Raw genomic sequence first — 25915 nt, forward strand, 5'->3', positions numbered from 1 at the left:
AGGTTAGGGAGTTAGTTTCTTCTTTTGCAGTAGCTTATGGTGTGTGAATATTGTACAGTGCATGAGTGTGTGTTCGAGGCCTCTACTGTATCTCTTACTCAGCCTCAGAAACCGCAGAGGCAGCATGTTTCGGTGTTGTCATGCCGACAGGGTGCCGTTGTGGGATAGCAATGGATCTTGCCCATCGCCTGGGTGATTGAAGGGTTTGTTGCCACGGAAACTGTGCAGAAACATAGGGTAATTTCAAATATATATATATGTATATATATATGAAGTGTGTGTGTGTGTGTGTGTGTGTGTGTGTGTGTGTGTGTGTGTGTGTGTGTGTGTGTGTGTGTGAGTTTTATACTCTGTGAAGGTCTTTGAGGGTCTGGTTGATGAATTCTGTGCTTACATTGCTCAATTAATTAATCATCCAAACCTCTTTAACCTCTGAATCAATATAGCAGATTCTCCAGCCGTTACTGGCCCGCTGCTACTGCCCCACCTCACACCTTAAACAGCAAATATGTGCACACGCACACAGACTCTTACTGCATATCTTTTCTTTCAGCTTTAACCCCCTGTTGTGTCGGTTAATGAGCATCCAACACCCCTGTGTGTAATAATGATCTTCTGTGTGGGCGTTGGTGTGTACTGCGGTAAAGATGAGGTAGTTGCAGTGATGCAAACCCTCCAGCAGATGGCAGCAGCCCTGAGCTAAAGAACCATTATTGGGAATATAAACTGTTTCTTCTTCTTTCTTACAATGTCAGCAGCTGAATTCCCACCAGAGTAGCTTAGATGTAGAAATTCTACTCTCTTTCTTGTCATTCTCTTTCTAGCCTGTACACTTCGGAGCAGTTCCTGGGCCTTGTATTACAGGACTTCTCATGCTATTGCCTCGTTGGGATAAATTGCTTGTGTTTTATTCTTCATTCTTTCAAGTCACTTTCAATAAAAGCATTTGTACAATGTGGCATTCTCATCATCATGTTTTTGGATTGTGATGCTGTGAGATTGACCACCTTTGTCAAGTGCTTTTAAAATGCATATACTGTAATGTTTTTGATCACTGCAACAGCAAAAGTTAAATGAATTCTTAATAAACAATACTTTTACAGCATATATTCATCTTGGGTAGTGTTAATTTCTACATATACATTTTTAACACTACAGGTTAAGTATTCAGTTGGTATTATGCACATCTACACTAGAGTTTAAAAGTTATATTCATCAAAGATTCCTGAAAAAGTATCATGATTTCCACAAAAATATTAAGCAGCACATTTGTTTTCATTATTGATGATAATAATAAATGTTTCTTGCAAATCAGCGTATCAGAAGGATCACGTGACACTGAAATCGGGAGTAAATATATTAAAATAGACAACAGTTCATTTCAATTGTATTAATATTTCACAATATTACTGTTTTACTTTATTTTTGATCAAATAAATGCAGCCCAAACTTTTGAATGGTACAGTATATTTACAAATTAACCTAATTAATAAATGGTATAAAAATGATTGTACAATATTAGTTAATGATGCCTAATTGTTACAGATCCCTTGTTTCCCTGGACTCCATTTCCCAGAATCCTCCTGTTCTCCACACCTGCACTCACTTCCCTCGTCAGTTCCTCATCATCACTCATCACCTGCACCTGGACTCTATTGTTAGCACTCCCTTTATATTGCACTCACTCCCTTCACTCCTCGTCCGTTCTCTGTTTTGTTAAGGTGTCTGTCTGTTGTTCATTGCCATTGTTTGAAGTAAAGTCTCTATTATCGTGGAAATCCGTATCTGCCTCATCTCTCTACCAGCCTCCCGTAACAGAAGAACGGACCTAAACCGACCGGATTTTCCACGAAAAAAAAAAAAAATGGAGACTTTCCCCAGCTCCCTGGATCCAGCTCCTCCATCGCCTCTCACCCTAACAGCCAGCGAACGCATTATCGGGCTCCTGCAGGTAGGACGTTCGCTGGAGAGGTATGTGGAGGAGTTCGTTGAGCTTGCTTACTTGTCTAACTGGCCCGACGCTCAGTTGATCTCCCTGTTTTTGGATGGATTGGATGACGACACTATCCGTTTTGATGAACCTGTTTTTTGTTTCTCCTTAAGCGAAACTATCAATTTAATTTTGTGGTTGAATGGCTCCAAATTCTTAGTGAAAAGAGGTTCAGGATCAGTGTTGTCGTCCGGTCCATCCAGAAACACGGTTGGCCGGGCCAGTTAGTCAACCTCCGGCTTCCTCCGCATACCGCTCCAGCGAACTCCCTGCCTGCCCCAGGCTGGACCCATATTCCGCTACTGGGCCCAGTAAGCGGAGGAGGAGGAAGAAGCGGCCCCAATGTCTCCAGAGCCCGCTCCAGTATCTCCAGAGCCCGCTCCAGTATCTCCAGAGCCCGCTCCAGTATCTCCAGAGCCCGCTCCAGTATCTCCAGAGCCCGCTCCAGTATCTCCAGAGCCCGCTCCAGTATCTCCAGAGCCCGCTCCAGTATCTCCAGAGCTCGCTCCAGTGTCTCCAGAGCCCGCTCCAGTGTCTCCAGAGCCCGCTCCAGTGTCTCCAGAGCCCGCTCCAGTGTCTCCAGAGCCCGCTCCAGTATCTCCAGAGCCCGCTCCAGTATCTCCAGAGCCCGCTCCAGTATCTCCAGAGCCCGCTCCAGTATCTCCAGAACCCGCTCCAGTATCTCCAGAGCCAGCTCCAGTATCTCCAGAGCCAGCTCCAGTCCCCACAGAGCCAGCTCCAGTGCCTGTGGGGATTTTAATTGTATTTGAGGGGATGAAATGGCCCTCAACCCCAGTCTCCGCCGAGCCAAGTTCTCCAGTCTCCTCCGAGCCAAGTTCTCCAGTCTCCTCCGAGCCAAGTTCTCCAGTCTCCTCCGAGCCAAGTTCTCCAGTCTCCTCCGAGCCAAGTTCTCCAGTCTCCTCCGAGCCAAGTTCTCCAGTCTCCTCCGAGCCAAGTTCTCCAGTCTCCTCCGAGCCAAGTTCTCCAGTCTCCTCCGAGCCAAGTTCTCCAGTCTCCTCCGAGCCAAGTTCTCCAGTCTCCGCCGAGCCAAGTTCTCCAGTCTCCGCCGCCGAGCCAAGTTCTCCAGTCTCCGCCGCCGAGCCAAGTTCTCCAGTCTCCGCCGCCGAGCCAAGTTCTCCAGTCTCCGCCGCCGAGCCAAGTTCTCCAGTCTCCGCCGCCGAGCCAAGTTCTCCAGTCTCCGCCGCCGAGCAAAGTTCTCCAGTCTCCGCCGCCGAGCAAAGTTCTCCAGTCTCCGCCGCCGAGCAAAGTTCTCCAGTCTCCGCCTCCGAGCCAAGTTCTCCAGTCTCCGCCTCCGAGCCAAGTTCTCCAGTCTCCGCCTCCGAGCCAAGTTCTCCAGTCTCCGCCGCCGAGCCAAGTTCTCCAGTCTCCGCCGCCGAGCAAAGTTCTCCAGTCTCCGCCGCCTACGAGCCCTCAGCTCCAGCCGCCGCCGCCGAGCCCTCAGCTCCAGCCGCCGCCGCCGAGCCCGCCGCTCCAGCCGCCGCCGCCGAGCCCGCCGCTCCAGCCGCCGCCGCCGAGCCCCGCCGCTCCAGCCGCCGCCGCCGAGCCAGCCGCTCCAGCCGCCGCCGCCGAGCCTGCCGCTCCAGCCGCCGCCGCCGAGCCTGCCGCTCCAGCCGCCGCCGCCGAGCCAGCCGCTCCTAGTATGGTCTCTGTGATTGAACTCTCCAGCCCAAAGACTGTTTTCCCTCCCTGCCTCCCTCTCCCGCCTCCTCCAAGTCATGTCTATACTGCACCGCCCCCACAAGCCCCCACGCCCAGATCTCCACCTCGGACCTCTGGGCGATTACCTTCACCCCGGCTCCAACCTCCCTCTGCTCCACCGTTGCCCATCAGTCCTCCAGCTTCACCAGTCTCCATCCTGCCTCCACTCACACCTTGGTCATTCATCAGCCTGCCCTCCCCTCTGGACTTCACTCCTCCGTCTCCGCTCCGTCACTCCGTCCCTCGGATTCAGTTGGCCTCCTCACTCCCCCCGGTGTTCGTTTTGTTGGCTGTCCTTCTGCTTTCACTGCGGCCTTCTGGAGCCCCGGCTGCGCTTCGGTCGGCGGAGCCTTCGGTTCCGCCATCACCCGCCAGTCCTTCAGCGACGCCTGGGCTCAACGCCTCGAAGGCTTCGGCTCCTGACCCGCCATGGCTGCCCGCTGCACCTGACCCGCCATGGCTGCCCGCTGCACCTGACCCGCCATGTATGCCCGCTGCATGTCTGCCCGCTGCACCTGACCCGCCATGGCTGCCCGCTGCACCTGACCCGCCATGGCTGCCTTCGGCCCCTGACCCTCCATGGCTGCCTTCGGCCCCTGACCCTCCATGGCTGCCTTCGGCCCCTGACCCTCCATGGCTGCCTTCGGCCCCTGACCCTCCATGGCTGCCTTCGGCCCCTGACCCTCCATGGCTGCCTTCGGCCCCTGACCCTCCATGGCTGCCTTCGGCCCCTGACCCTCCATGGCTGCCTTCGGCCCCTGACCCTCCATGGCTGCCTTCGGCCCCTGACCCTCCATGGCTGCCTTCGGCCCCTGACCCGCCATGGCTTTTGAGCCCGCCCTGGAGACCTCCACTCCAGTCTACTCATCCCCCTGCTCCGGTTTGAGGTCTCCAGGGCGCCCGCCCCCCTCCCGGTTGTTACATCTACGGCGCGAGGACGCGCCTACCGGGAGGGGGAGGTACTGTTACAGATCCCTTGTTTCCCTGGACTCCATTTCCCAGAATCCTCCTGTTCTCCACACCTGCACTCACTTCCCTCGTCAGTTCCTCATCATCACTCATCACCTGCACCTGGACTCTATTGTTAGCACTCCCTTTATATTGCACTCACTCCCTTCACTCCTCGTCCGTTCTCTGTTTTGTTAAGGTGTCTGTCTGTTGTTCATTGCCATTGTTTGAAGTAAAGTCTCTATTATCGTGGAAATCCGTATCTGCCTCATCTCTCTACCAGCCTCCCGTAACACTAATACATTAGCTAATATTTATTTTTGGAACGTATTACTGTGTTTCAAAACTAATTGCAACATTTTGCATTTAAACCAATCAACTGTCCTGAGGGAAATTACTGTTTTGATTGAACGTTGCATCAGGGAAGATGTGTGAGACTGTTACTTCCACTCATCAAACACATTCAGAGTACAGTTACAAATTTTCATGCACACTCAACATACATAAATTCAGGCCCATGTGATAGTTACAGTCAAACGCACACTTTCCCATGCTTCCTCAACTACACTACTCTCATAATTAAAGAGACCCTGACTCAACAACTCCTTGGAACTGAAGGGCGGTGTCTGTGTGAGTGATGCGTATTGATTGTGTGTGTGTGTGTGTGTGTCAGCAGTAACAGAAGGAGCTGACCCAAGCTGCATGTTTTTTTTTTTGTGTGTGTGTGTGTGTTTTTGCCTTGTCATCTGTCTTTGTAACCAGGGTGATGCCAACGTCGTCACCCAACCCCACACTGGGACTGGACTCAGTATGGCGCACTGTAATCCAAAGCCAATGTGATGACTGACAGAGAGAAAGATTGAAAATATGTAAAATCTGTCTAAACAGGCAAATACAAGAGACAGTGTGTGTATGTGTGTCTGTGTTTGCAGTGAGCAATAGACTGTTACCACCTCTGTTACCGTGAGAAAGCGAGAGTCCACATCTTATTGACTATCACTGTATGTGTGTGTGTGTGTGTGTTGGTGCAGCATATGTTGAGGAGGGGAGAGGCCTGCAGGGTGGAGACCAGCCTTCTGTCACCCTGGCAACGGTCCTGCAGTGCCAGCACTCTGTGTGTGAGAGATGAGGATTTAAATGAAGGGAAGTCCTATGCTGGGGGTGATATTGAAACAGAGAAGAGCAGTGGGTGGGTTTGTTGCACCACTGAGGCTGTGCGTATTGCAGTGCGCTCTGCAGGTTGCTCATATCGTGTAGGGTATTGACTCTGAGGGTTGGGCCGATTGCTCCCTGCTGTCAGAACTATTAGTATCACGCCCCCAGTGATGCTTGTACATCCAGCTGAGCAGGCAGATCTGACAGATCAACCAACCCTTAGCTCATACTTTCTCAGAGATGAACCCTGCTTAAACATACTGTATTTTGAACCACTGTCATTCACAAAGTTCTGCATGTAATGTTGTAATCTTATATCTCATTTTTTATTTATTTATTTATTTATTTTTTGCTAATTTGATCATTCTTTTCGTCTATCAAGAGGTGTAGCTCTCAGCTCACTTTTAGCCAATTTTAACCCTGTAAAGCCTGACATATAAGAAAAATCAGTTTTTTGAATGAAGACGTTTATTGAACATTTAGACAAAAAAAGTATCATATTTGATATGATTGATATATTTAATGTTTTCATGGTTCATATAGTATGATAGAGGATTATAATTATAATAAAGCAGAAAAAAAGCCCAAAAAGAGAAAAATCTGGTTGATGCAGATATTAATTTGACCAAAAAGTAAGATGAAATTCTGATAGCTCGTATTGTAAATCAATGAGATCTTTATAGCATTATAGCAGACTACTTGAATATAATGCATATAACTATTAGTTGTCACTCTATATCACCCAATAATGTCTTAAGGTATGTAACTGCTTAATATTATGATCAAAGCTCTTTAGTTTTTATTGTGGGGGGCAAAATAATGCAGTGCAATACAATGATGATTGAGAGTACAAATGAATCTTCCTCAAAAGCCTGATGTAGCTTGAAACTCACATTCTAAACAATGATATATATAGGTTATCAAGTAGACCTGAGTTGCTTCAGTCCAGTAAGTGAAATATTATATTGAAATATTACTAACAAAATACATTTACTTCATCAAAATCAGTAAAGATTTTACCGCAAAAAGATACATGAACCACGACCTGACCTGAAATATTTTTTATCAAATATACTAAAATAATTTTTACTCGTATTCCATAAAAAATAGGAATTGTCCATTTTAATTTCACAGTGACTTTAATGTTTGCTGTTGAGCATTCATGAATTTTGCAGTTTGAACACACACTGTTTTTTACTCTTCATTTAACCCCCATCCCCTCCCTTTTTCTTGTTCTCCACTTCTGTTTGCCCTCTCTCTCTGTTGAATAATTGATCAGCTGAGCTATGGATGAGCAGTGATGTGTGCTTCAATCTTAATTCCACAACCTTAGCAAAATCACCTGCCACGAGAGTCAAGAATGTGTGTAAGGGAGCGAGAGAACTGAACAGAGAGAGAGAGAGAGAAAGTGAGAAGAAAGAATGAGTTACAGAGAGTACAAAGTATACAAAGAAGATCGCTCTCAAGCCTTGACTTTCAAAAATGTGTCTTCAGTGCCAGTGTGTGTGTATGAGTGTTAATGTGCCCTTGTGTGTGTTTGTGTGAGAAAAGCATGGTAAGCGGCATTTTCTTGTCCAGATTAAGCCGGATTAGAGTCAGAGTGAAGCGCTGAGTCCAGCCTGATCCTCAGATCAATACCACTGTGCTCCATCCTCTGCGTCTTTTACTCATTCTCTGTTTTTCTCCCAATCTTTGAGTTTATGCATCCAATCAGTGTTTCTCAATGTTTCACTGTCTATATGATCAGACTATAGTTATGTTGAACTGTCTCAAATAAATAAGGAATAACACCTAATAATTGAAAATGACAACAAATAGATTTTGAATCTGCAACGCTGCAGTTGTCCAATCAGATTCAGGTATTCCAGAGAACCATGTAGTAGTAATATTACGAATAATTACTGTATAAACAAGAAAGGAATCATCCCTCTCTCCCTCTCTCTCATGCACAGAGACTCTCTACCTCTCTATCTCTCTCTCTCCACCTTCTATCTGTATTAAATTACTTTAGATCAATAGAGCTATTCAAACAGAAGCAGAGAGCCTCAGCTGCTATTAAAAGCTCTTCCTCTCTCCCAGACTACCAGCATCTATCACACCCAGACAACAGATTTACTGCACACTATAACCTGAGATCAGCTTATATCGTTCCTACACACATGCTAAACCCACAGCACAATGCTGATCTTAGGACGGGATCGTATCATGAATACTCCAGTTCTAATAGAGATTTAGACATGAGGCAGTCAATCATGTGAGGGTAAGAACGCTGATCTAGCATTATGTTCCTGTTCACATTTCAGAGTTAAATGTGCCATCGAATTGAAAATTGAATTTACCTCGGCATAGTTGAATAACAAGAGTTCAGTACATGGAAAAGACATACAGTGAGTCTCAAACTCCATTGTTTCCTCCTCCTTATGTAAATATCATTTGTTTAAAAGATCTCCGAAGAACATTGAATCTCAACATAACACAGACTGTTACGTAACAGTCGGGATCATTAATATGTACGCCCCCAATATTTGCATATGCCAGCCCATGTTCAAGGCATTAGACAAGCCAGTAGTAATGTCTGGATGTGCACAGCTGAATCATTAGACTAGGTAAGCAAGCAAGAACAACAGCGAAAAATGGCAGATGGAGCAATAATAACTGACATGATCCATGATATCATGATATTTTTAGTGATATTTGTAAATTGTCTTTCTAAATGTTTCGTTAGCATGTTGCTAATGTACTGCTAAATGTGGTTAAAGTTACCATCGTTTCTTACTGTATTCACGGAGACAAGAGCCGTCGCTGTTTTCATTTTTAAACACTTGCAGTCTGTATAATGCATAAACACAACTTCATTCTTTATAAATCTCTCCAACAGTGTAGCATTAGCCGTTAGCCACGGAGCACTATCAAACTCATTCAGAATCAAATGTAACATCCAAATAAACACTGTACTTATGCTATTAGACATGCTGCATGACGAACACTTTGCAAAGATCCATTTTGAGGGTTATATTAGCTGTGTGAACTTTGTTTATGCAGTGATAGAGTCGAGAGCTCGGGAGGGGGCGGAGGATGAATTTCTAATTATGCCTCAAAATAGGCAGTTAAAAACATTAATTAAAAAAAAATCTATGGAGTATTTTGAGCTGAAACTTCACAGACACATTCAGGGGACACCTTAGACTTATATTACATCATGTAAAAAAAATGTTCAATGGCACCTTTAAGACAATCAAAAGGTGTTTGATACAGGAAGCATTTTAAATGTCTTTCAGTAATTCATATACTTCAAATTCAAGACACACATGACTGCACGCTTAAACTGAGACGGAGCCACTTTGTGTTTGTATGAGAAAGGTGTGTGTGTGTCTGTGTCTGTGTCTGTGACTGGCCTTGAAGCTGTATATCTCTTCCCTCTCAGCATTTGTAGATTTACCACTGAAATAAAGCAATGGGAGGAAAGAAGAACTGACCTTCCTATCAGCACTTTCCTTTCATTCAGATAAATACAGGCTGAAACCTTTTACCTGCAGACTCTCTCACACACATTTGTGCATTCCATCATTTCCCTTTGGCATGTTCTTTCTCTGTGCATCATTGTCTCTGCCTCACACACACAAGCACATATTATAAGTGCTGAGCAGCTCTTTTCCTAGATCCTGAAAGCTTAATTTGTTCTTAATGAAAGATGAAAATTGTCTACACTAGTTCTGTCCTCCAGAGGAAAAGTGGGACTAATGATGGTTTTACTACTGACTCATGCCACCCCTCTGTTTTAAGAGCATGAGGCCGGGGGTCGGTTTCAGATCCAGAGACTGGAGACCATCTGTCAGCCAAACAGTTTAGATCTCATGTTCAAAAAGCTATCATGACTTTACCAGATTAATACTTTATTTTCCTCATCTCATTAGTGTCTTTTATCCCTCAGTAGATTGATAAGAGGGCAAAGCATATTTAACATTCCTTCCCAGAGACAGTTTAAAATTAATTTAAAACCCAAGTAAGAGGCCAATCTCATTCATTTACTGATTGGAAAGACTATGCTGCATCGTGCCATAGCGGCCCCATTTGGCATTTTGTAAGCGCTGTGAAGTCTGCATATCTGTTAAAGCCAGGGCTAAATTTAACCTAGTCTTTGTGTTGTGGTATTGGAAGTGAGAGGCACTGTGCTGTGCTTTTCAGGGTGACTGAATCAGATGCTTTCAAATGAATAATAACTGGTTCTTTCCTCCTCCTACAGAATTTTCAAGCTCTTCCGAAGCAGTCACTGCAGATCTCTAAGAAACAGTACATCCAAGGTAAATTATGTGTAATCAGGCAAAAATACTTTTTTAAATTATATTCAAGGATGCATTAGATTGTTCAAAAGTGACAGTAAAAACTTTTACATGGTTACAAAAAATATATATATATTTGTAAAAAGATGCTATTCTTTTGGACTTTTTATTCGTCAAAGAAAACTGGAAAAAAAAATGTTTCATGTTTTTAAGTGTCAATTGTCACTTAAAGGTGCTACAGAGGATGTTTTCGTCGACTGAGTTTTTGAAATGAGCGCATGCGGAAGAACAATCCCCCTCCTTCAAAGCTCATTTCAAGTGAACGCTTCCCAAAACTCGTGCACGAGTGTTTGTTTACCACCGGCATTCGCTGTGTTATTAAGCCGGCCACACATTTTATGACTAGTTAAAACATTCTGACTGTGCTCAACATACAGCGATAGTTTCCTGCTCCTGAAGCAGATTGACTGGACGCGTTTGAGCGCGATCAGTCATAAGTATCAATTTACATTCATAATCGGCCTTACAATCGTTAAGCCGTGCACACACTTAGTGGATTCATTATGTCGGAATCACCGCAGGTAACTCATAATCTGCAGTTGTTACTCCTGTCTCCTGACAAAAACATTGCATGCGGCGCCTGTGGAGTGTGGAAAGTTACTAGAGCGTGCAGCCGCTCGTCTCTCACAAGGAACGTCATGGCAGTGATTGACAAGCCAATGGGTCAATCGTTCATGCGATGATCACGTAAACGATTGGCTGATGTTTTTAAGGCCCTACCTCGTGCACAGATGATGTATATTAATATTATTCCTTTCAGTGCACCTAATAGTCTTTTATCACTTAGTAAAGACTTTTTTGACGATTGGCCCTCTGGCTTGTCAATCACTGCCATGAAGTTCCTTGTGAGAGACGTGCGCGGCTGCGCGCTCCAGTAACTTTCCACACGCCACAGGCGCCGCATGCAATGTTTTTGTCAGGAGACAGGAGTAACAACTGCAGATTATGAGTTACCTGCGGTGAGTCCGACATAATGAATCCACTAACACGACACAGCGAATGCCGGTGGTAAACACTCGTGTTCCAATACTCGTGCACGAGTTTTGGGAGGCGTTCCTTCGAAGGAGGGGGGTTGTTCGTACGCATGCGCTCATTTCAAAAACTCATTAACAGTCTTTGGTTTCTCAGTCGATGAAAAGATCCTCTGTATCACCTTTAAAAGGTTAGTTCACCCAAAAATGAAAATTATGTCATTAATGACTCACCCTCATGTCGTTCCAAACCCGTAAGACCTCCGTTCATCTTCAGAACACAATTTAAGATATTTTAGATTTAGTCCGAGAGCTTTCTGTCCCTCCATTGAAAATGTATGTGCGGTATACTGTCCATGTCCAGAAAGGTAATAAAAACATCATCAAAGTAGTCCATGTGACATCAGTGGGTCAGTTAGAAGTTTTTGAAGCATCGAAAATACATTTTGGTCCAAAAATAACAAAAATTTTATTCAGCGTTGTGTTCTCTTCCGGAATCCATTCCATACGGGTTTGGAACGACATGAGGGTGAGTCATTAATGACATAATTTTCATTTTAAAAATTTAAAATCACCCCAGTTAGGGTCTACACAAGGCTTTAGTGAGAGAAAGGGTATTCTATTGATAAAATATGAATAAAAAACATTATTTTAATCTTATGCTCCCATTTTACACACATATATGCCTAGAGCTTTCTTTGTTACAGTATATACACATACTGAGTCTTATATACAGTCCGCATAACCCTTCACACATCGTATTTCATCCAACTGCCTTTCTTTTTTTCTGTCAGGCTAGTTATTGCCATGAACAATGTCTTTTACATATATACTGTAAAAGCTAGAGCTTCATTCATCTTTCCTTTGCTCCTCACTTCTCCTTTTTAGCACCATCACCTTCGTCTGCACTGCTCCACTCTGTTCATGTCCTTTATATTGACCTTTTCAGCACTCTTCAGTGACTCGGATTAACGGACGATATTACATTGAAATTCTATCCTATTTGATTTACGTAAATTAAAAACTAAAACACAAACTAAAATCAATAATTTTAATTGCTACATGTGAATTTAGGCATCACAGCATTATAATGCACAGTATGAAAAAAGATATTCATTTTGGGATTTGCTAAAGACTACATTTAACAGTGTTATTCATTTAGTACTGTTTTTTTATAATTAATGTTAAATCAGTGTTAGATGATGGAAAAGGTAATCTAAATGTAAATGTAAATATAGGACAAGTTATATCACCTGATAAATATATCTATGTACTATATCAAGCATCCCTGATTACATTGCTTTGTGATTTTGGAGCTTAATTTGTATTTATAATGTTTCAGTCACAAGGTTTTAAACAGAAATGCTGTGATACTATATTATATATTGTGTTAAGAACTCTGACTCATTTGTATTATTATGTTTTTTAACTAATGTGTTTGTGTGTATAGGAAAGAACCCCGACGTAGTGACCGTGCATCCGCGTGCCATGTTCATTCCACGAGAAGGTTGGACATTCCTCTCTGCAGGTGAGTGTCTGTAAAAAGCAAAGCTTTTCAAAGCCTTTAGTAGTTGTGTTATTTTCTTTGTAAATGTTTGTGCTGTGATGTGCACCGCAACAATTGTGTTTTTAGGACATGTACTTGTACGTCTGGGTATGTGTTTGTTTGTTCTGACAGCACTGAGTGTGTGTGAGGTGTGTCAGTGTGTTGTTACATAACGGTGTCACAGCAAGGACAGAGTAACCTGCAGCAGAAGAGGCCAGCCTTCAGACCCCATGGCAATATCATACTCACAACCTTGGAAACAGCCTGTTCTGGCCCACAATCTCATCTGTTGGCTGGACAACAAAGTTACACAAACCCCCTTAAACACTGCATGTGTATGAGAGGGAGATAGGGACACAGGGGAGTGATGTGAGATCACTTAATTGGCTTTGGTCTCTTTGATATTTTTTAAGCTTCAGGAGGACTCGTTCATTTTATTTTATGTTTGCTGATATATGCATATTTGGCATATGTACGTGTGCGCGTGTGCGTATGGGGGGCTGGTTCAGTAGCAGTGTGAGTTCCTGTCCCTATGGTGGCCTTGTCACATCCAATCGTACATTGTGCTGGCTGTTTCCAGAAGGAGAACAGAGAGAGAGGCTAGAATGAGGACAAAGTCATCCCTCGTTCCCTGTTTGTCTGGTGGCCTCTATAGCACAGACTGAACTCCCTCTATTTTATCCCCTACATCTCTCCTGAACTCTCCACTGAGCCTTCAGATCAGATAATAATACTTCACTTTATCCTGTCATATCGGGTCCTTTTTTAACTAAAACCATCATTCCCAAAAGGCCTTGCAACCTTTTTCTTAACAGCTTCATCAGTCAATATCACCTTTCAATAAATATGTTTTCTTGGAAGCCCTCTTTCCACTTCCTGAGGACAGAGGTACATCAAATAATGAACTAGATAGTGCCACAACATTTTTGAAGGGTTTTTTCCCCTTTTTTTAGAATGAAGACAGTAAAGTCCCTTTCAAGGAAAGTCTGTTCACTTGGCGGCCATATTTGCAATGCCTCTGGGCAGCTATTTCAGGCATTCAAGACCAAGTCCTATCTATCTGAATGGGGGAAACCTGAAATCTCAAAAACCGCTTGACGAACTCAAAATTAAATAACATTTCAAACACAATCTGACACGAACTGTCTCATAAATATTGTTTTTATGCTCAAATAGCATTAGAAATCTTATTTTTCAGGCTTGATGAGCCAATGCGCATGTGCAGCTGAATCTCCCATATAGCATGGAGCATTTCACTGACATTTTTACATTTAATTTTTACATTTTAGCCCGTGTAATATAGAAATAAAGGGTAGCTTAGACTTTTTATAGATTCATATATTTTTGGTTATTTTCAGTGTTTTTATTGTTAACTGAAACTATTAACTTGTGTTCATGAATTGAAATAAAATTAAATAAATATTAGATGAAAAACTAAAATTTAAATGACAATTGGAAATGTTGCCTTGGCAAGTAATGAAATAAACAAAGTTTGAAGTTGAAGTGCTAAAATGACTGAAACTACAACTGAAATAAAAAATAAAATAAATATTAAAAAACAATAACATAAAAATGACAACAACAAAAAAACAAAATTACTAAAATTTAAATATAAAAGCTAAATAAAATAATAAATAAATAGTATATAAATATATACTATAATAGTATATAAAATAAAAAAATAAATAAAAAAAACCTGGTTGTATTTTTAGTTCAGATCAATTGCATGACTAGTCAAGTCGATCATACAATGAGCTTGTATCTGTGTGAACAGGGATACATCTATCTGGTATCTGAGCACACTGCTTATGAAGCTATTGATTTTGTATGTCTATCTTTAGACCATCTTTTGATTTATAAATCAATGTGGGACTATTTTTGCATTACGACCAGACTCGTATTAATAGAGCCACTGCTCTTCAATATGTTCTGTGTTAGATCTTAATTTAGCTGGCTCAGACTAAAAGAAACCTACTCTTATGCCTAGATATTTAGTTTTGGACCACAGACGACAATCTGGCACTAAAAGGGCATAAGAAAACTAAGAATATTGGTGATTGCTAATAGTGATGCCTTTTGCTCATATTTAAGGTTAGGGCTTTTCGAAAATAAATTGTGATCATTTTAAATCTTATTTTAAACTAAAAAATAAAACTTATTTATACTTTATTTTTTCTTTAATTTTAAACCTTAACATATAACTCATATTGCACCACTTATTGATTTTTATTTATTATTTTTTTTCCCAGTTGATCTGGTGGAAAAATGCATAAAAACAAGAGCTAGCTATATGTAGAGACCAGAATATCATAGAGACTTGAGACCAGTAAGTAACCACCCAGAACATCTTAAAGCTCCAGTCACATTATCAAAATTTTGTATAAATTTTGCGTGCAAAATCTGCACGGGGAACTTTTTCAACCTCACACAAAACTGGTATGGATGAAATGACCTTAACACGATCTTAACATCATGATGCCGAGTTTTGCACAGCTCCACTCACATTTTCTTTTATAAAATGTAAAATTCTAGTTTGTTCCATGGTTAAGTAATTCTAAATCAATAAGTCGACATTTGCTTATAAGTATATATATATTGATGCTTTTAACTGTTCTGTGCGCAGGGAGTTTCATGTGTTGATTTCATGAGTTACAGTACATGCACATTCTAATCTGCTACCTTCATTGTCATCATCTGGGAATAGAAATTAAAAGATATCCCGACACAAGGACATTAGCATTTAATAAACTGTTAATAAAAACAGGAAGTTGGTACAGGATTTCACCTAATCTGACAAATTTCCCTAAGTAGCTTTAAATGGAATTAAGTTATTGTGATATGCATCTGTACTTAAGGCATATTAGATCAATCTTTACTTAAATCACTGTTATTTTGTTTTTTGACATTGTGCCACTGGAAAAGGTTGACCATGGCTGATTTAAGTTGCCATCTGATCCTCATTGAAGCATCAAACACTGGTCTTATTTAGCAGGTTTAGTTATTGAGGCCTTATTAGACTCAATTTTTAAAGAAAGGACTATAGAATATGAGCTGACATTATATAATGCCATTTGACTCCCATACAACAATCAAATACTAATACAGGGCACATAGTTTATTTCAGTCCAAATACAGGATATGGGACTGTGTTGGGTGCCAGTGTTTGTGTGTGTGAGGGTGAGTCAGTGCTGCTCTGGCAGTCACCTCAGTACACACTCACTCACACACACACTCTCTCTCTCCCTCTCTCTTTCTCAAATTCAAATTCAAAGTGTGCTTTATTTGCATTACAATTGTTACAATGTATTGCCGAAGCATTTCTGATTTTTTACAGTGAATCAAAATACATGTACATATACACACATAAAAAGTAGAACAATCAATCAACATTTTAGAATTCTATGAACAATTTAGAATTCGGTGTGTATGTGTGAGACTGTGTTTGTGTGTGTGTGTGTGTGTGTGTGTGTGTGTGTGTGTGTGTGTGTGTGTGTGTGTGTGTGTGTGTGTGTGTGTGTGTGTGTGTGTGTGTGTGTGTGTGTGTGTGTGTGTGTGTGTGTGTGTGTGTGTGTGTGTGTGAGTGCATTACTGAATAGTTGAATCCCTCTTTTTGTGACAGGCATCAATGTATCTTGCTGCTAGTAGGATGCAATCTCTTTTTTCACCTAATATATGTTGAATTTGTGTTTTATTGTTTAATTTAATGAAGTAAGGGGAAAGTATTTAAAATTTTAGCTAAAATCATAGTTCCTCATAGTTAGTGAAGCTGGTGAGGAAGTGTTGCTTTGTCTCCACTTCTCCCTGGTCACAGTACGGGCAGATGCGGCTCTCTCTGGTCAGACAGTTCTGTCTGTATCTGCCCGTCTCTACAGTCAGCGTGTGATTGCTCAGTCCGTACCTCATCATTCTGTTTCTTTATTTCTTGTTAACTTCTTGTTCTTTCTCTCTCTTTCTCTCTCTCTCTCAGACAGGCTGTATTACAGTGTGAAATTATCCTCTCTAATATTCTCTTTTATCTGACAGAGAAGCCGATGGGTGCATTACTGTTCCTACTGATACTGATGGGAGAGATGCCAACACACACCATTTACTGCCATCTTCTCCCCCTTTATCTTGTTATTAGGAAGGAGAGTTATGAAAATATGGCGTGGTTGAAGATTCAATTTGAAGGAGGTCATTATTATATGTCTCTATGTGTTTTTAGATTTCTGTCAGGTGGAGTTGCGTCTCTTAGCTCATCTGTCAGCTGACCCACAGCTACTGAGAATCTTTCAGAACCCTGAAGCAGACGCTTTCACCATGCTGGCGGCCCAGTGGTGGGTACACACACCATAAGAGTGTCAACCATATACACTCAGTATGACTGTCACTATCCCAACACATATACAGAACACATATTTGTTTTTTTTCTTCTCATTTTGAACTGTACATATTTGTTTTCAGGGACACATATACACTAAAATGTTACAGTAGAGTAAAAATGAATACTTATACTCTTTAAGAACTTTCTATTCATCACAGAATCCTGAAAAAAATGTATCAGCATCAAATAAAACATAAATATTAAGCCATTTTCAACATTGACGACAATTATAAGAAAAATCTGAAGGATCATGTGACACTGAAGACTGAAGTAATGGCTGCTGAAAATTAAGCTTTTTCCATCACAGGAATAAATTACATTTTAAAATATATTAAAATAGAAAACCATTGTATTTTAAATTGTAGTAATATCTTACAATGTTACTTTTTTTTTTTTTAAGCAATCCATATTATACTGCTGTCTCTTTAATTTTTTCTGCTTTATTTTATATTCTAATGAAAGTTCCTGGTCTTTTTTTTTAATTGTGTGGATGCTGAACAATTAAAAGATATTAGTAGTTAGTAGGGACATTTTCTGTGTGGTATTCTGAAAAAAATGTTCATACTTTGGGTAATAGGTTTCGGAGGTCACAGAGAGTCAAACAAAAAGTGTTTAAAGGATTCTAGATGTTCCATTTGTCTCACACATGAAGGGTAATAAACAGGCTGACAAGAGGGCAAAGAGTCCTGAAGTACCAGTCTGCCAGTCTGTGTGTTTCACCCTGCGGCTGTGTGCAGTGAACCAGATAGAGAGCAAGACAGAAGAAATTGAGAGAGATGAGAACCGATCAGTCTGATGCTCATATCTCCACGGTTACCGTAGCACACAGTGACAGGCCTGTCCAGACAAAGTGTCATGTGATTGCTGACATGATCCGTGTGTGTGTGTGTGTGTGTGTGTGTGTGTGTGTGTGTGTGTGTGTGTGTGTGTGTGTGTGTGTGTGTGTGTGTGTGTGTGTGTGTGTGTGTGTGTGTGTGTGTGTGTGTGTGTGTGTGTGTGTGTGTGTGTGTGTGTGTGTGTGTGTGTGTGTGTGAATACGTGCCCCCACACTGAGACAAAGAGCTGAGATTTTGATATTATAAAGTCTGAGTGCTGACCCAACACTAGCTGCTGCTCTAATGCAGTAAGACATCTGCTGGCAGCCTCTGATTCCCTGTCACAAACACTGATGCCTCCAGCATACCAGCACTGCTGGCACTTTCATTACATAAATGTCTCCGTCTATGTTTCTGTCTTTAGGAAGGGTGTAAGTGAGGACAGAGTGAGTTTGGAGGACAGAGAGCATGCCAAACGTATCGTCTACTCTGTGGTTTATGGAGCTGGTGAGAACTATGTTACCTACAATGCATGCACACCATTACTTCAATCTATAGAAAGTACAGAATGGTTCAATATTCATAATTTATTTTACATTGCACCTCTTGTTTTATAAGTGCTGTACGCAATTTATGCTTTTTTGCTAACATTGACCACACACCTTCTCTTTAGTGGCTGTTGCAAGCAGTCTTGTGAAGTCCTGCGTGCTGCCATATTTGCTCATGGGCACTCCCTTGAGCCATAAATACCATGATACTAATTACTATTGAGCTGCAAGAAAATCACACCCTGACAGCAATGATAGCAGCAAAGCACGTGCACAGTCTCAAGCTCATTACTAGCAACACTTCTCTGGGTGCATAAGATGTAAATTCGAAAGCAGCAGACAAGGAAATATTTACATTTCAAGCAATGTGAAGATGAATAGATGATTTCAGTTTTGAATGAATTATTCTAACGTTCATGGTTTGGGATCTGTAATTTTTAAAATGTTTTCGAAATAACTCTCTTATGCTCACCAGGGCTGCATTTATTTGATCAAAAATACAGTAAAACAGTAATATTGTGAAATATTTTTACAGTTAAAAATAACTCTTCTATTTTAGATTTTTTTTTTTTTGAAAGAACATCAAACAACACATTTATTTGAAATAGAAATCTTTTGTCACTTTTGTTCAGTTTAAACCCAAAAATCCAAATTCTCTCATTAATTACTCACCCTTATGTCATTCTACACCCGTAAGACCTTCATTCATCTTTGGAACACAAATTATGATATTTTTTATGAAATCCGAAAGGTATATGACTCGTCCATAGACGAATGAGAATACATTTTGTGTGCAAAAACAAAACAAAAATAATGACTTCATTCAACAATATCTATTTTTGGGTGAACTAACCCTTAAATCCATGCATCTTTGCAAACAGAAGTTTCTTAAAAAAAAAAAAAAATCTTATTGACATTTGAATGGTAGTGTAAAAAAACTTGAAAGATTTTTAATTTGGAAGCTTGAAACATTAAATGAGAAATAGCATAAAGAATTTGGTGGGTGGAGGGATTTAATGGAGTAAAACACTATTCACATAAAAAAATGCTAATCTGTACTTTGTTACTTATCTGCATGATTGTGGCATAGGCAAAGCAGAGGTGCATAAATTGATTTTTTGTTTTTTTTTTTAGAATGAAAGAGATAGACATTGATACAGATAGGAAGAAATATAGAGAAAAGTAGTGACCCAGACTGAAGTGCTTTGCTCTAGAAGTCAAGTGCAGAGAGCTCATTGTTCATAGTGGTTGCCTAGAGAGATCTTCCAGAATGTGGCTTACATGACTACAACCTAGAGAAGAATCTTATTATGTGTGTATGGAGGGGAGAGAGGGACTGAAAGAGGTGTCACTGTTCCACTTTACTTTAACTGGGTCAGCTTGAACCTATCTCTGTTTTTTTCTCTCGTTTATATTTTTTAGTCCAGCGTCTCACAATGCCTCACCAAAAAGTGTTTGTGAGCGTTAAGTTGCTGAATACAGAAAAAAAAAGCTCTTATTGCACTCGGACAAAGGCACAAGGCATGATGAGACAGAATTAAACATAGTCATTTCTACCATACTGTCATCTCAGGAAAAAACGAGAAATAGAGACAGCTTGAGGACGGAAATGTTGAGCGACTGAGTGCTTGTAGAAAGTGAGTGAGAGAAGAGGGGGTGAGAGCGCCACAGTGTCAGCATATGTTGATAATCTTGCAGAAAGCGACGGATTGCCATGGTTACCGAATACTAAAAGGAGGTGTAGCATAGAAGACAATCAAACACACACACTCAAAGGCGGGGGGGGAGGGGTGGACACACACACTCAACTGGGTCAGAATATAAGAGGCTAACTATTGAGTATCCCAGAGAGAAGGATGATTTAGAGGTGGAGAGGTTGGAGTAATTAGGTATGAGGAGGGGCACCAGAGAGCAAATGATCTCAACTAGTGAGAATGCACAGCGACACACACTCTTCATCACCTCTTTGTGCCTCTTGCCATCTTCATCTCCCTGCTCACATGCTTGATATATTCATCTCTCTCCTTCTCTGTCTAGAAATAATCTCAATTACAGGCAGACGGAAGGTCAGATGAAAATGAGCCTGAGTCTCGCTTTTATATGAACTCTGTCCTACTTTATTCAACAGGTCATTGTGCGTAAAGCAAGTAGTATGGATTTTAAACATGTCATTCGGCTAGTTGTTACTATAGTTGGACTGATGACAAATTCTTTGCCTTTTGATTGTAGTATCAGAAGTAGGGTAGCTACTTGCATTACTCCAACCAGTGTTTCTTAGGTGTTTATTAGTGCTGCTTGCTAAGCATAACACTATAATTAGGGTTAGAGATCTGAACCAACCATTAGACCTGAGTATTGAACTATGGCACATAAGCTTATTTGTGCTGTGGACATGATGATACCTTAAATTCTGTGGATGATCAGGCTTACAATGTTTGCCTGGTGGATAATAAAATCTCATAGATTTACACTGCTGTACAAAAGTTTGTTGTCATTAAGATTTTTTTTTAATGGTTTTGAAAGAAGTCAATTATGCTCACCAATGCTGCAATATTACAATATGTTTGATTAAAAAAAAACAGTAATATTGGAATATATTAATACAAATTTAAATAACTGTTGTCTATTTTAATGTTTTGAAATTAATTTATAACTGTGAAGACTGGAGTAATGATGCTGAAAATTCAGCAGTGTCACATGACCCTTCAGAAATCATAGAAAGTTTAAAAGAACAACATTTATTTGAAACAGTAATATTTTTGGCCAATTTAATGCGTCCTTGCTAAATAAAAGTATTTATTTATTTAAAAAAAAAAATCGTATTGACCCCAAACTTAGTGTACATGTTATATCATATATTACACAATATCAGTAGAAGTAAAAGTCAGTGCTCTCATGTTTTTGTGTTACATTTGTTGTCAAGGTAGTTGTCGTCATAGCAACATCAGGAGAATGAGTTTAACCTTTTTTCTCACCAATCATTCTGTGCCTGTTCTCACCTCATTTTGTCTTTTTTTGTCTCACCTTGAACTGTTTTAAGCTTGGAATATTTCTGCTCTCATACTATTGTCCACTGACTCACTCTCCCTCTTTCTTGCATGCATCATCGCACACAGGAAGAGAGCGGTTATCTGGTATTCTGGGTGTGAGGGCAGAGGAGGCCAGCCGTTTTCAGGACTCTTTCCTACAGACGTACAAAGAGGTGCCGGCTTTCATCCAGCGCACCGTCCAGCACTGCCACAAACACGGTGTGTGTGATAAACGGAGATTAGAGTTGAAAAAAACTAGACAGGGCAGCACAGCATCTGACACTCACTTACAAAACTCACAGATCAGTGTGGTTAGAGCTGCCGTTAGGATGCACTTTTACAGATAATACACACATCATGGTTTTTACACCACTGCGTGAACTTCACACAAAGTCACACTCATTCACACTCATTCTTCCACTTCTCTTACTGTGTCTCACAGTTACATTTGCTGCTGCCAATATTTTCTATCTATGTTCATCTGTGTTAAAAAAAATACAGTAGGAAGTTTACTGGCCATATTTACAATTATTATAAAATATGAAATTTAAATATAATTTGGTATACTGTATTGGCATGTGAAATGATAATACATTGTATGCCAATGCAGAATAGAGAAAAATGCAAGGCAGTTAAATAGGTAACATAATATTAAGTATGAATAATTAAAGGAGCTACAGAGGATCTTTTCGTCGACTGAGAAACCAAAGACTGTTAATGAGTTTTTGAAATGAGCGCATGCGTAAGAACAACCCCCCTCCTTCACAGCGCATTTCGAGGGAACGCCTCCCAAAACTCGTGCACGAGTATTGGAACACGAGTGTTTACCACCGACATTCGCTGTGTCGTGTTAGTGGATTCATTATGTCGGACTCACCGCAGGTAATTCATAATTATCTGCAATTGTTACTCCTGTCTCCTGACAAAAACATTGCATGCGGCGCCTGTGGAGTGTGGAAAGTTACTGGATCGTCTCTCACAATGAACGTCATGGCAGTGATTGACAAGCCAGAGGGCCAATCGTTTACGCGATGATCGCGTAAACGATTGGCTGATGTTTTTAAGGCCCTGCCTTGTGCACAGATGATGTATATTAATATTATTCCTTTCAGTGCACCTAATAGTCTTTTATCAGTTAGTAAAGACAGTTTCAAGTAATATTGCAAAAATGTATAAAACAAAACATCCTCTGTAGCACCTTTAAAAGCTAAAAATAATGATACAGTAGTCATTGCATACAACTTAGTAAGAGAAAGACAATGTTAGATTTGTAACTACATCTTCGTCAGGCATTATCAGATTGAGTATAATGTACAGAGTTATCTTACTACTGTGATGTACAGTGAAACAGTGCTTTTGTTTTTACTTCATCTGAACTGGTTACTAGTAACAACCAATGGGTTTCTTTTAACTGGCAATGGAGTAAAAAATGATTGCTTTCGCATCTTGTCCTTGAAAGAAATCTCCTCGTTATCAGCTGAAATTTGAAGGAGTCAGATGTTATAGGAACTAGAAGATAAAGCATTCCCTCTTACCAATGAAAAATTACTGAGACTTTCTGACAGTACCTTTGCTATCGAACATTTAATAGATTTCACTGTATTGTCTTCAATCAGAAAATCAGTCAGAATCATAAAAAAAATATATTTATTGTTAGTGTTCCTGTTCTAATGGCTGATGATCTCATTTAGTGCATGCTGTAGATTCATAAATAGGTTAGAAAATGAGTGAAGCATTCATTGTTCAGAGTTAAGGCCTGTTCACACCAAGAACGATAAAGATATATTTCTAAAAAATCGATCTAAATATAAAGGAATAGAGTCCACACCACAACTATAATGATAACAGCACAGAGAAATTATGTATTTGGAATAACTTTCATAATGATTTTTTCCAGTTAATAAACATTTAAAACATTGACAGCCAATCAGAATCCAACCTACTTTTTAAAGAACTTTTAAAGTGGCAGATGACAAAACTGCAGCACGCTTATAATAAACAGAACAATATCGTGTATTAGTGTGCACAGTAATATAGTTATCTTTATAGTTATCTTTCTTGGTGTGAACGGGCCTTTACTCATCAAACAGGCACCTCAGAATGTGAAACTGAAGTTCCAGGACTGAAAGTTCAAGCCAGTGCACTCATTACACGATCAATACTGGAAGTATTGACAAGCCTGCACAGCAACAAAACACCTGCTATCATTTTGCTGGGGAATTTATCAGGTTTTGAGAGAGAGGAAAGAGATTCAAGAAAATGAAACTTAGAAAGGCTTTAAAGACTGAGCATTCTCTCTCAGTAATCTGTTCTAGAACAGGGTGTTCCAGTAGGAGTGTGATAGCGTCTAATCTTCTGTTCAGGGAGACGTTCTGTGCTGTCTTTTGATTTAGAGAGTTGCTTTTATGTAGCTTATTGTCAGAGAGACAAGACTGATATAGGACCTTTCTCAGAGGTGAAAAGTAGAATTACATATTACAATGCTGATGCATGCTTTGAGGGCCTGAACTACATTGTCCCCAAAAATTATTTGAAAACTTATTATGTCATCCTTTACTCACACCCATGTTGTTCCAAACTGTATCTTTCTTCTGTCGAACATGAAAGAAGACCTTTTGAGAAATGACTAAATATTTGTCCATGTAATGGAAGTCAGTGGTCACCAAAATAGTTTGGTTACCAACATTATTCAAAATATCTTTTTTTGTGTGTGTCTAGTATGATGACAGAATTTTACTGTCCCTTTAAGCTGCACAAAAATATATGTGTGTCATTGCATGAACAAAACATCAAAGCAAATGACATTTATTTTCAAAGAAATGTAACACAAACTCATTTATAATGCAAAAAATTTGGACACTTTCTGCTTGTTAAATATTATGGTAGTTAATCTGACCTGATAGGATGCCCATCTGAATTTGAGGGTAGTTGATGTCATACATCCTCTAAAATGGTCATCAGTTAGTTAAAGGGTTAGTTCACCCAAAAATGAAAATTATGTAATGTATTACTCACCCTCATGTCGTTCCACACCCGTAAGACCTTCGTTAATCTTCAGAACGTAAATTAAGATATTTTAGTTGAAATCCGATGGCTCAGTGAGGCCTGCATAGCAATGACATTCCTCTCTCAAGATCCATTAATGTACTAAAAACATATTTAAATCAGTTCATGTGAGTACAGCGGTTCAATATTAATATTATAAAGCGACAAGAATATTTTTGGTGCACCAAAAAAAACCTAAATTACGATTTATTTAGTGTTGGCCGATTTCAAAACACTGCTTCAGGAAGCTTCGGAGCACAATGAATCAGCGTATCGAATCAGCAGTTCGGAGCACCAAAGTCACGTGATTTCAGCAGGTTTGACACGCGATCCAAATCATGATTCGACACAAAAGATTCATAACGCTCCGAAGCTTCATGAAGCAGTGTTTTGAAATCGGCCATCACTAAATAAGTCACTGTTTTGTTTTTTGGTGCACCAAAAATATTCTCGTTGCTTTATAATATTAATATTGAACCACTGTACTCACATGAACTGATTTAAAGGAAATGTCATTGCTGGCTCTGCAGGCCTCACTGAGCCATTGGATTTCAAAAAAAATATCTTAATTCATGTTCCGAAGATTAACAAAGGTCTTATGGGTGTGGGACGACATGGGGGTGAGTAATTAATGACATTATTTTCATTATTGGATGAACTAACCCTTAAAAAGGTGCAATATGTAAAATTTGGGAGGATCTATTGACAAAAATGCAATATAATATACATAACTGTTTTCAGTGGTACGTAAAGACCTTACATAATGAACCGTTATGTTTTTATTACTTTAGAATGATTCATTTATATCTATATTTAATGATTCATTTATGTTTACATACACTGCGGGTCCCCCCTCCATGTTAAGTCGCCATTATGCGTGGCATGTTTCTACAGCAGCCTTAAATGGACAAACACTCTACAGAGCGCGTTTCATCACTATGTTGTTGTTCTTCTAAATTGTTGGTGTTTTTAGAGGCAGCTTGCATCATCACTAAGTTGAATATGCACAAAGTAGTAGTAGTTGAATGATTTATTAGAAGCAGATACCATTCTTTGTTAGAAGAAGAAACCTCATTGCTTCACACAAGCTACTCTCTGCTCTCTCAGAAAACGGCATGTCAGCCAGACGGCCACCGTAGCTTTTCCGAAAGGGAGGGGTGTGCGCCGTTAATTGCAGTTCGCAATCTCACCGCTAGATGCCCCTAAAATTTACACACTGCACCTTTAAACTGCAGATATTGTTTTTGTTATATATTGGTTTATATTTTATTTAATGCAATGAAATTGATTTCATTTCAATTTTAAAAATACTTTTTTTAAGTGTCTTAAAGGGATAGTTTTCAAAGCCTGTGCGACTTACTTTCTTTGAAAGTTGCCCTCGAATGAAAAATTGAATTTATCTTGGCATAGTTAAATAACGAGTTCAGTACATGGAAATGACATACA

At 40.3% G+C, this 25915-nt stretch overlaps 1 protein-coding gene across 2 annotated transcripts in view; it reads left to right on the forward strand.

The window, feature by feature from the left end:
- The window catches only part of poln (polymerase (DNA directed) nu), a 51430-nt gene that overhangs the window by 21061 nt on the left and 4454 nt on the right, over positions 1-25915 (forward strand). For both annotated transcript variants that reach the window (XM_067401508.1, XM_067401507.1), the window contains 5 exons: positions 10056-10113; positions 12574-12651; positions 16874-16985; positions 18272-18354; positions 21512-21643. In XM_067401508.1, the coding sequence (XP_067257609.1) occupies positions 10056-10113; positions 12574-12651; positions 16874-16985; positions 18272-18354; positions 21512-21643 (463 nt within the window). The remainder of the gene's footprint in view (positions 1-10055; positions 10114-12573; positions 12652-16873; positions 16986-18271; positions 18355-21511; positions 21644-25915) is intronic.

Source organism: Chanodichthys erythropterus, chromosome 11 (assembly GCF_024489055.1).
Source record: "Chanodichthys erythropterus isolate Z2021 chromosome 11, ASM2448905v1, whole genome shotgun sequence".
Classification (NCBI taxonomy): domain Eukaryota; kingdom Metazoa; phylum Chordata; class Actinopteri; order Cypriniformes; family Xenocyprididae; genus Chanodichthys; species Chanodichthys erythropterus.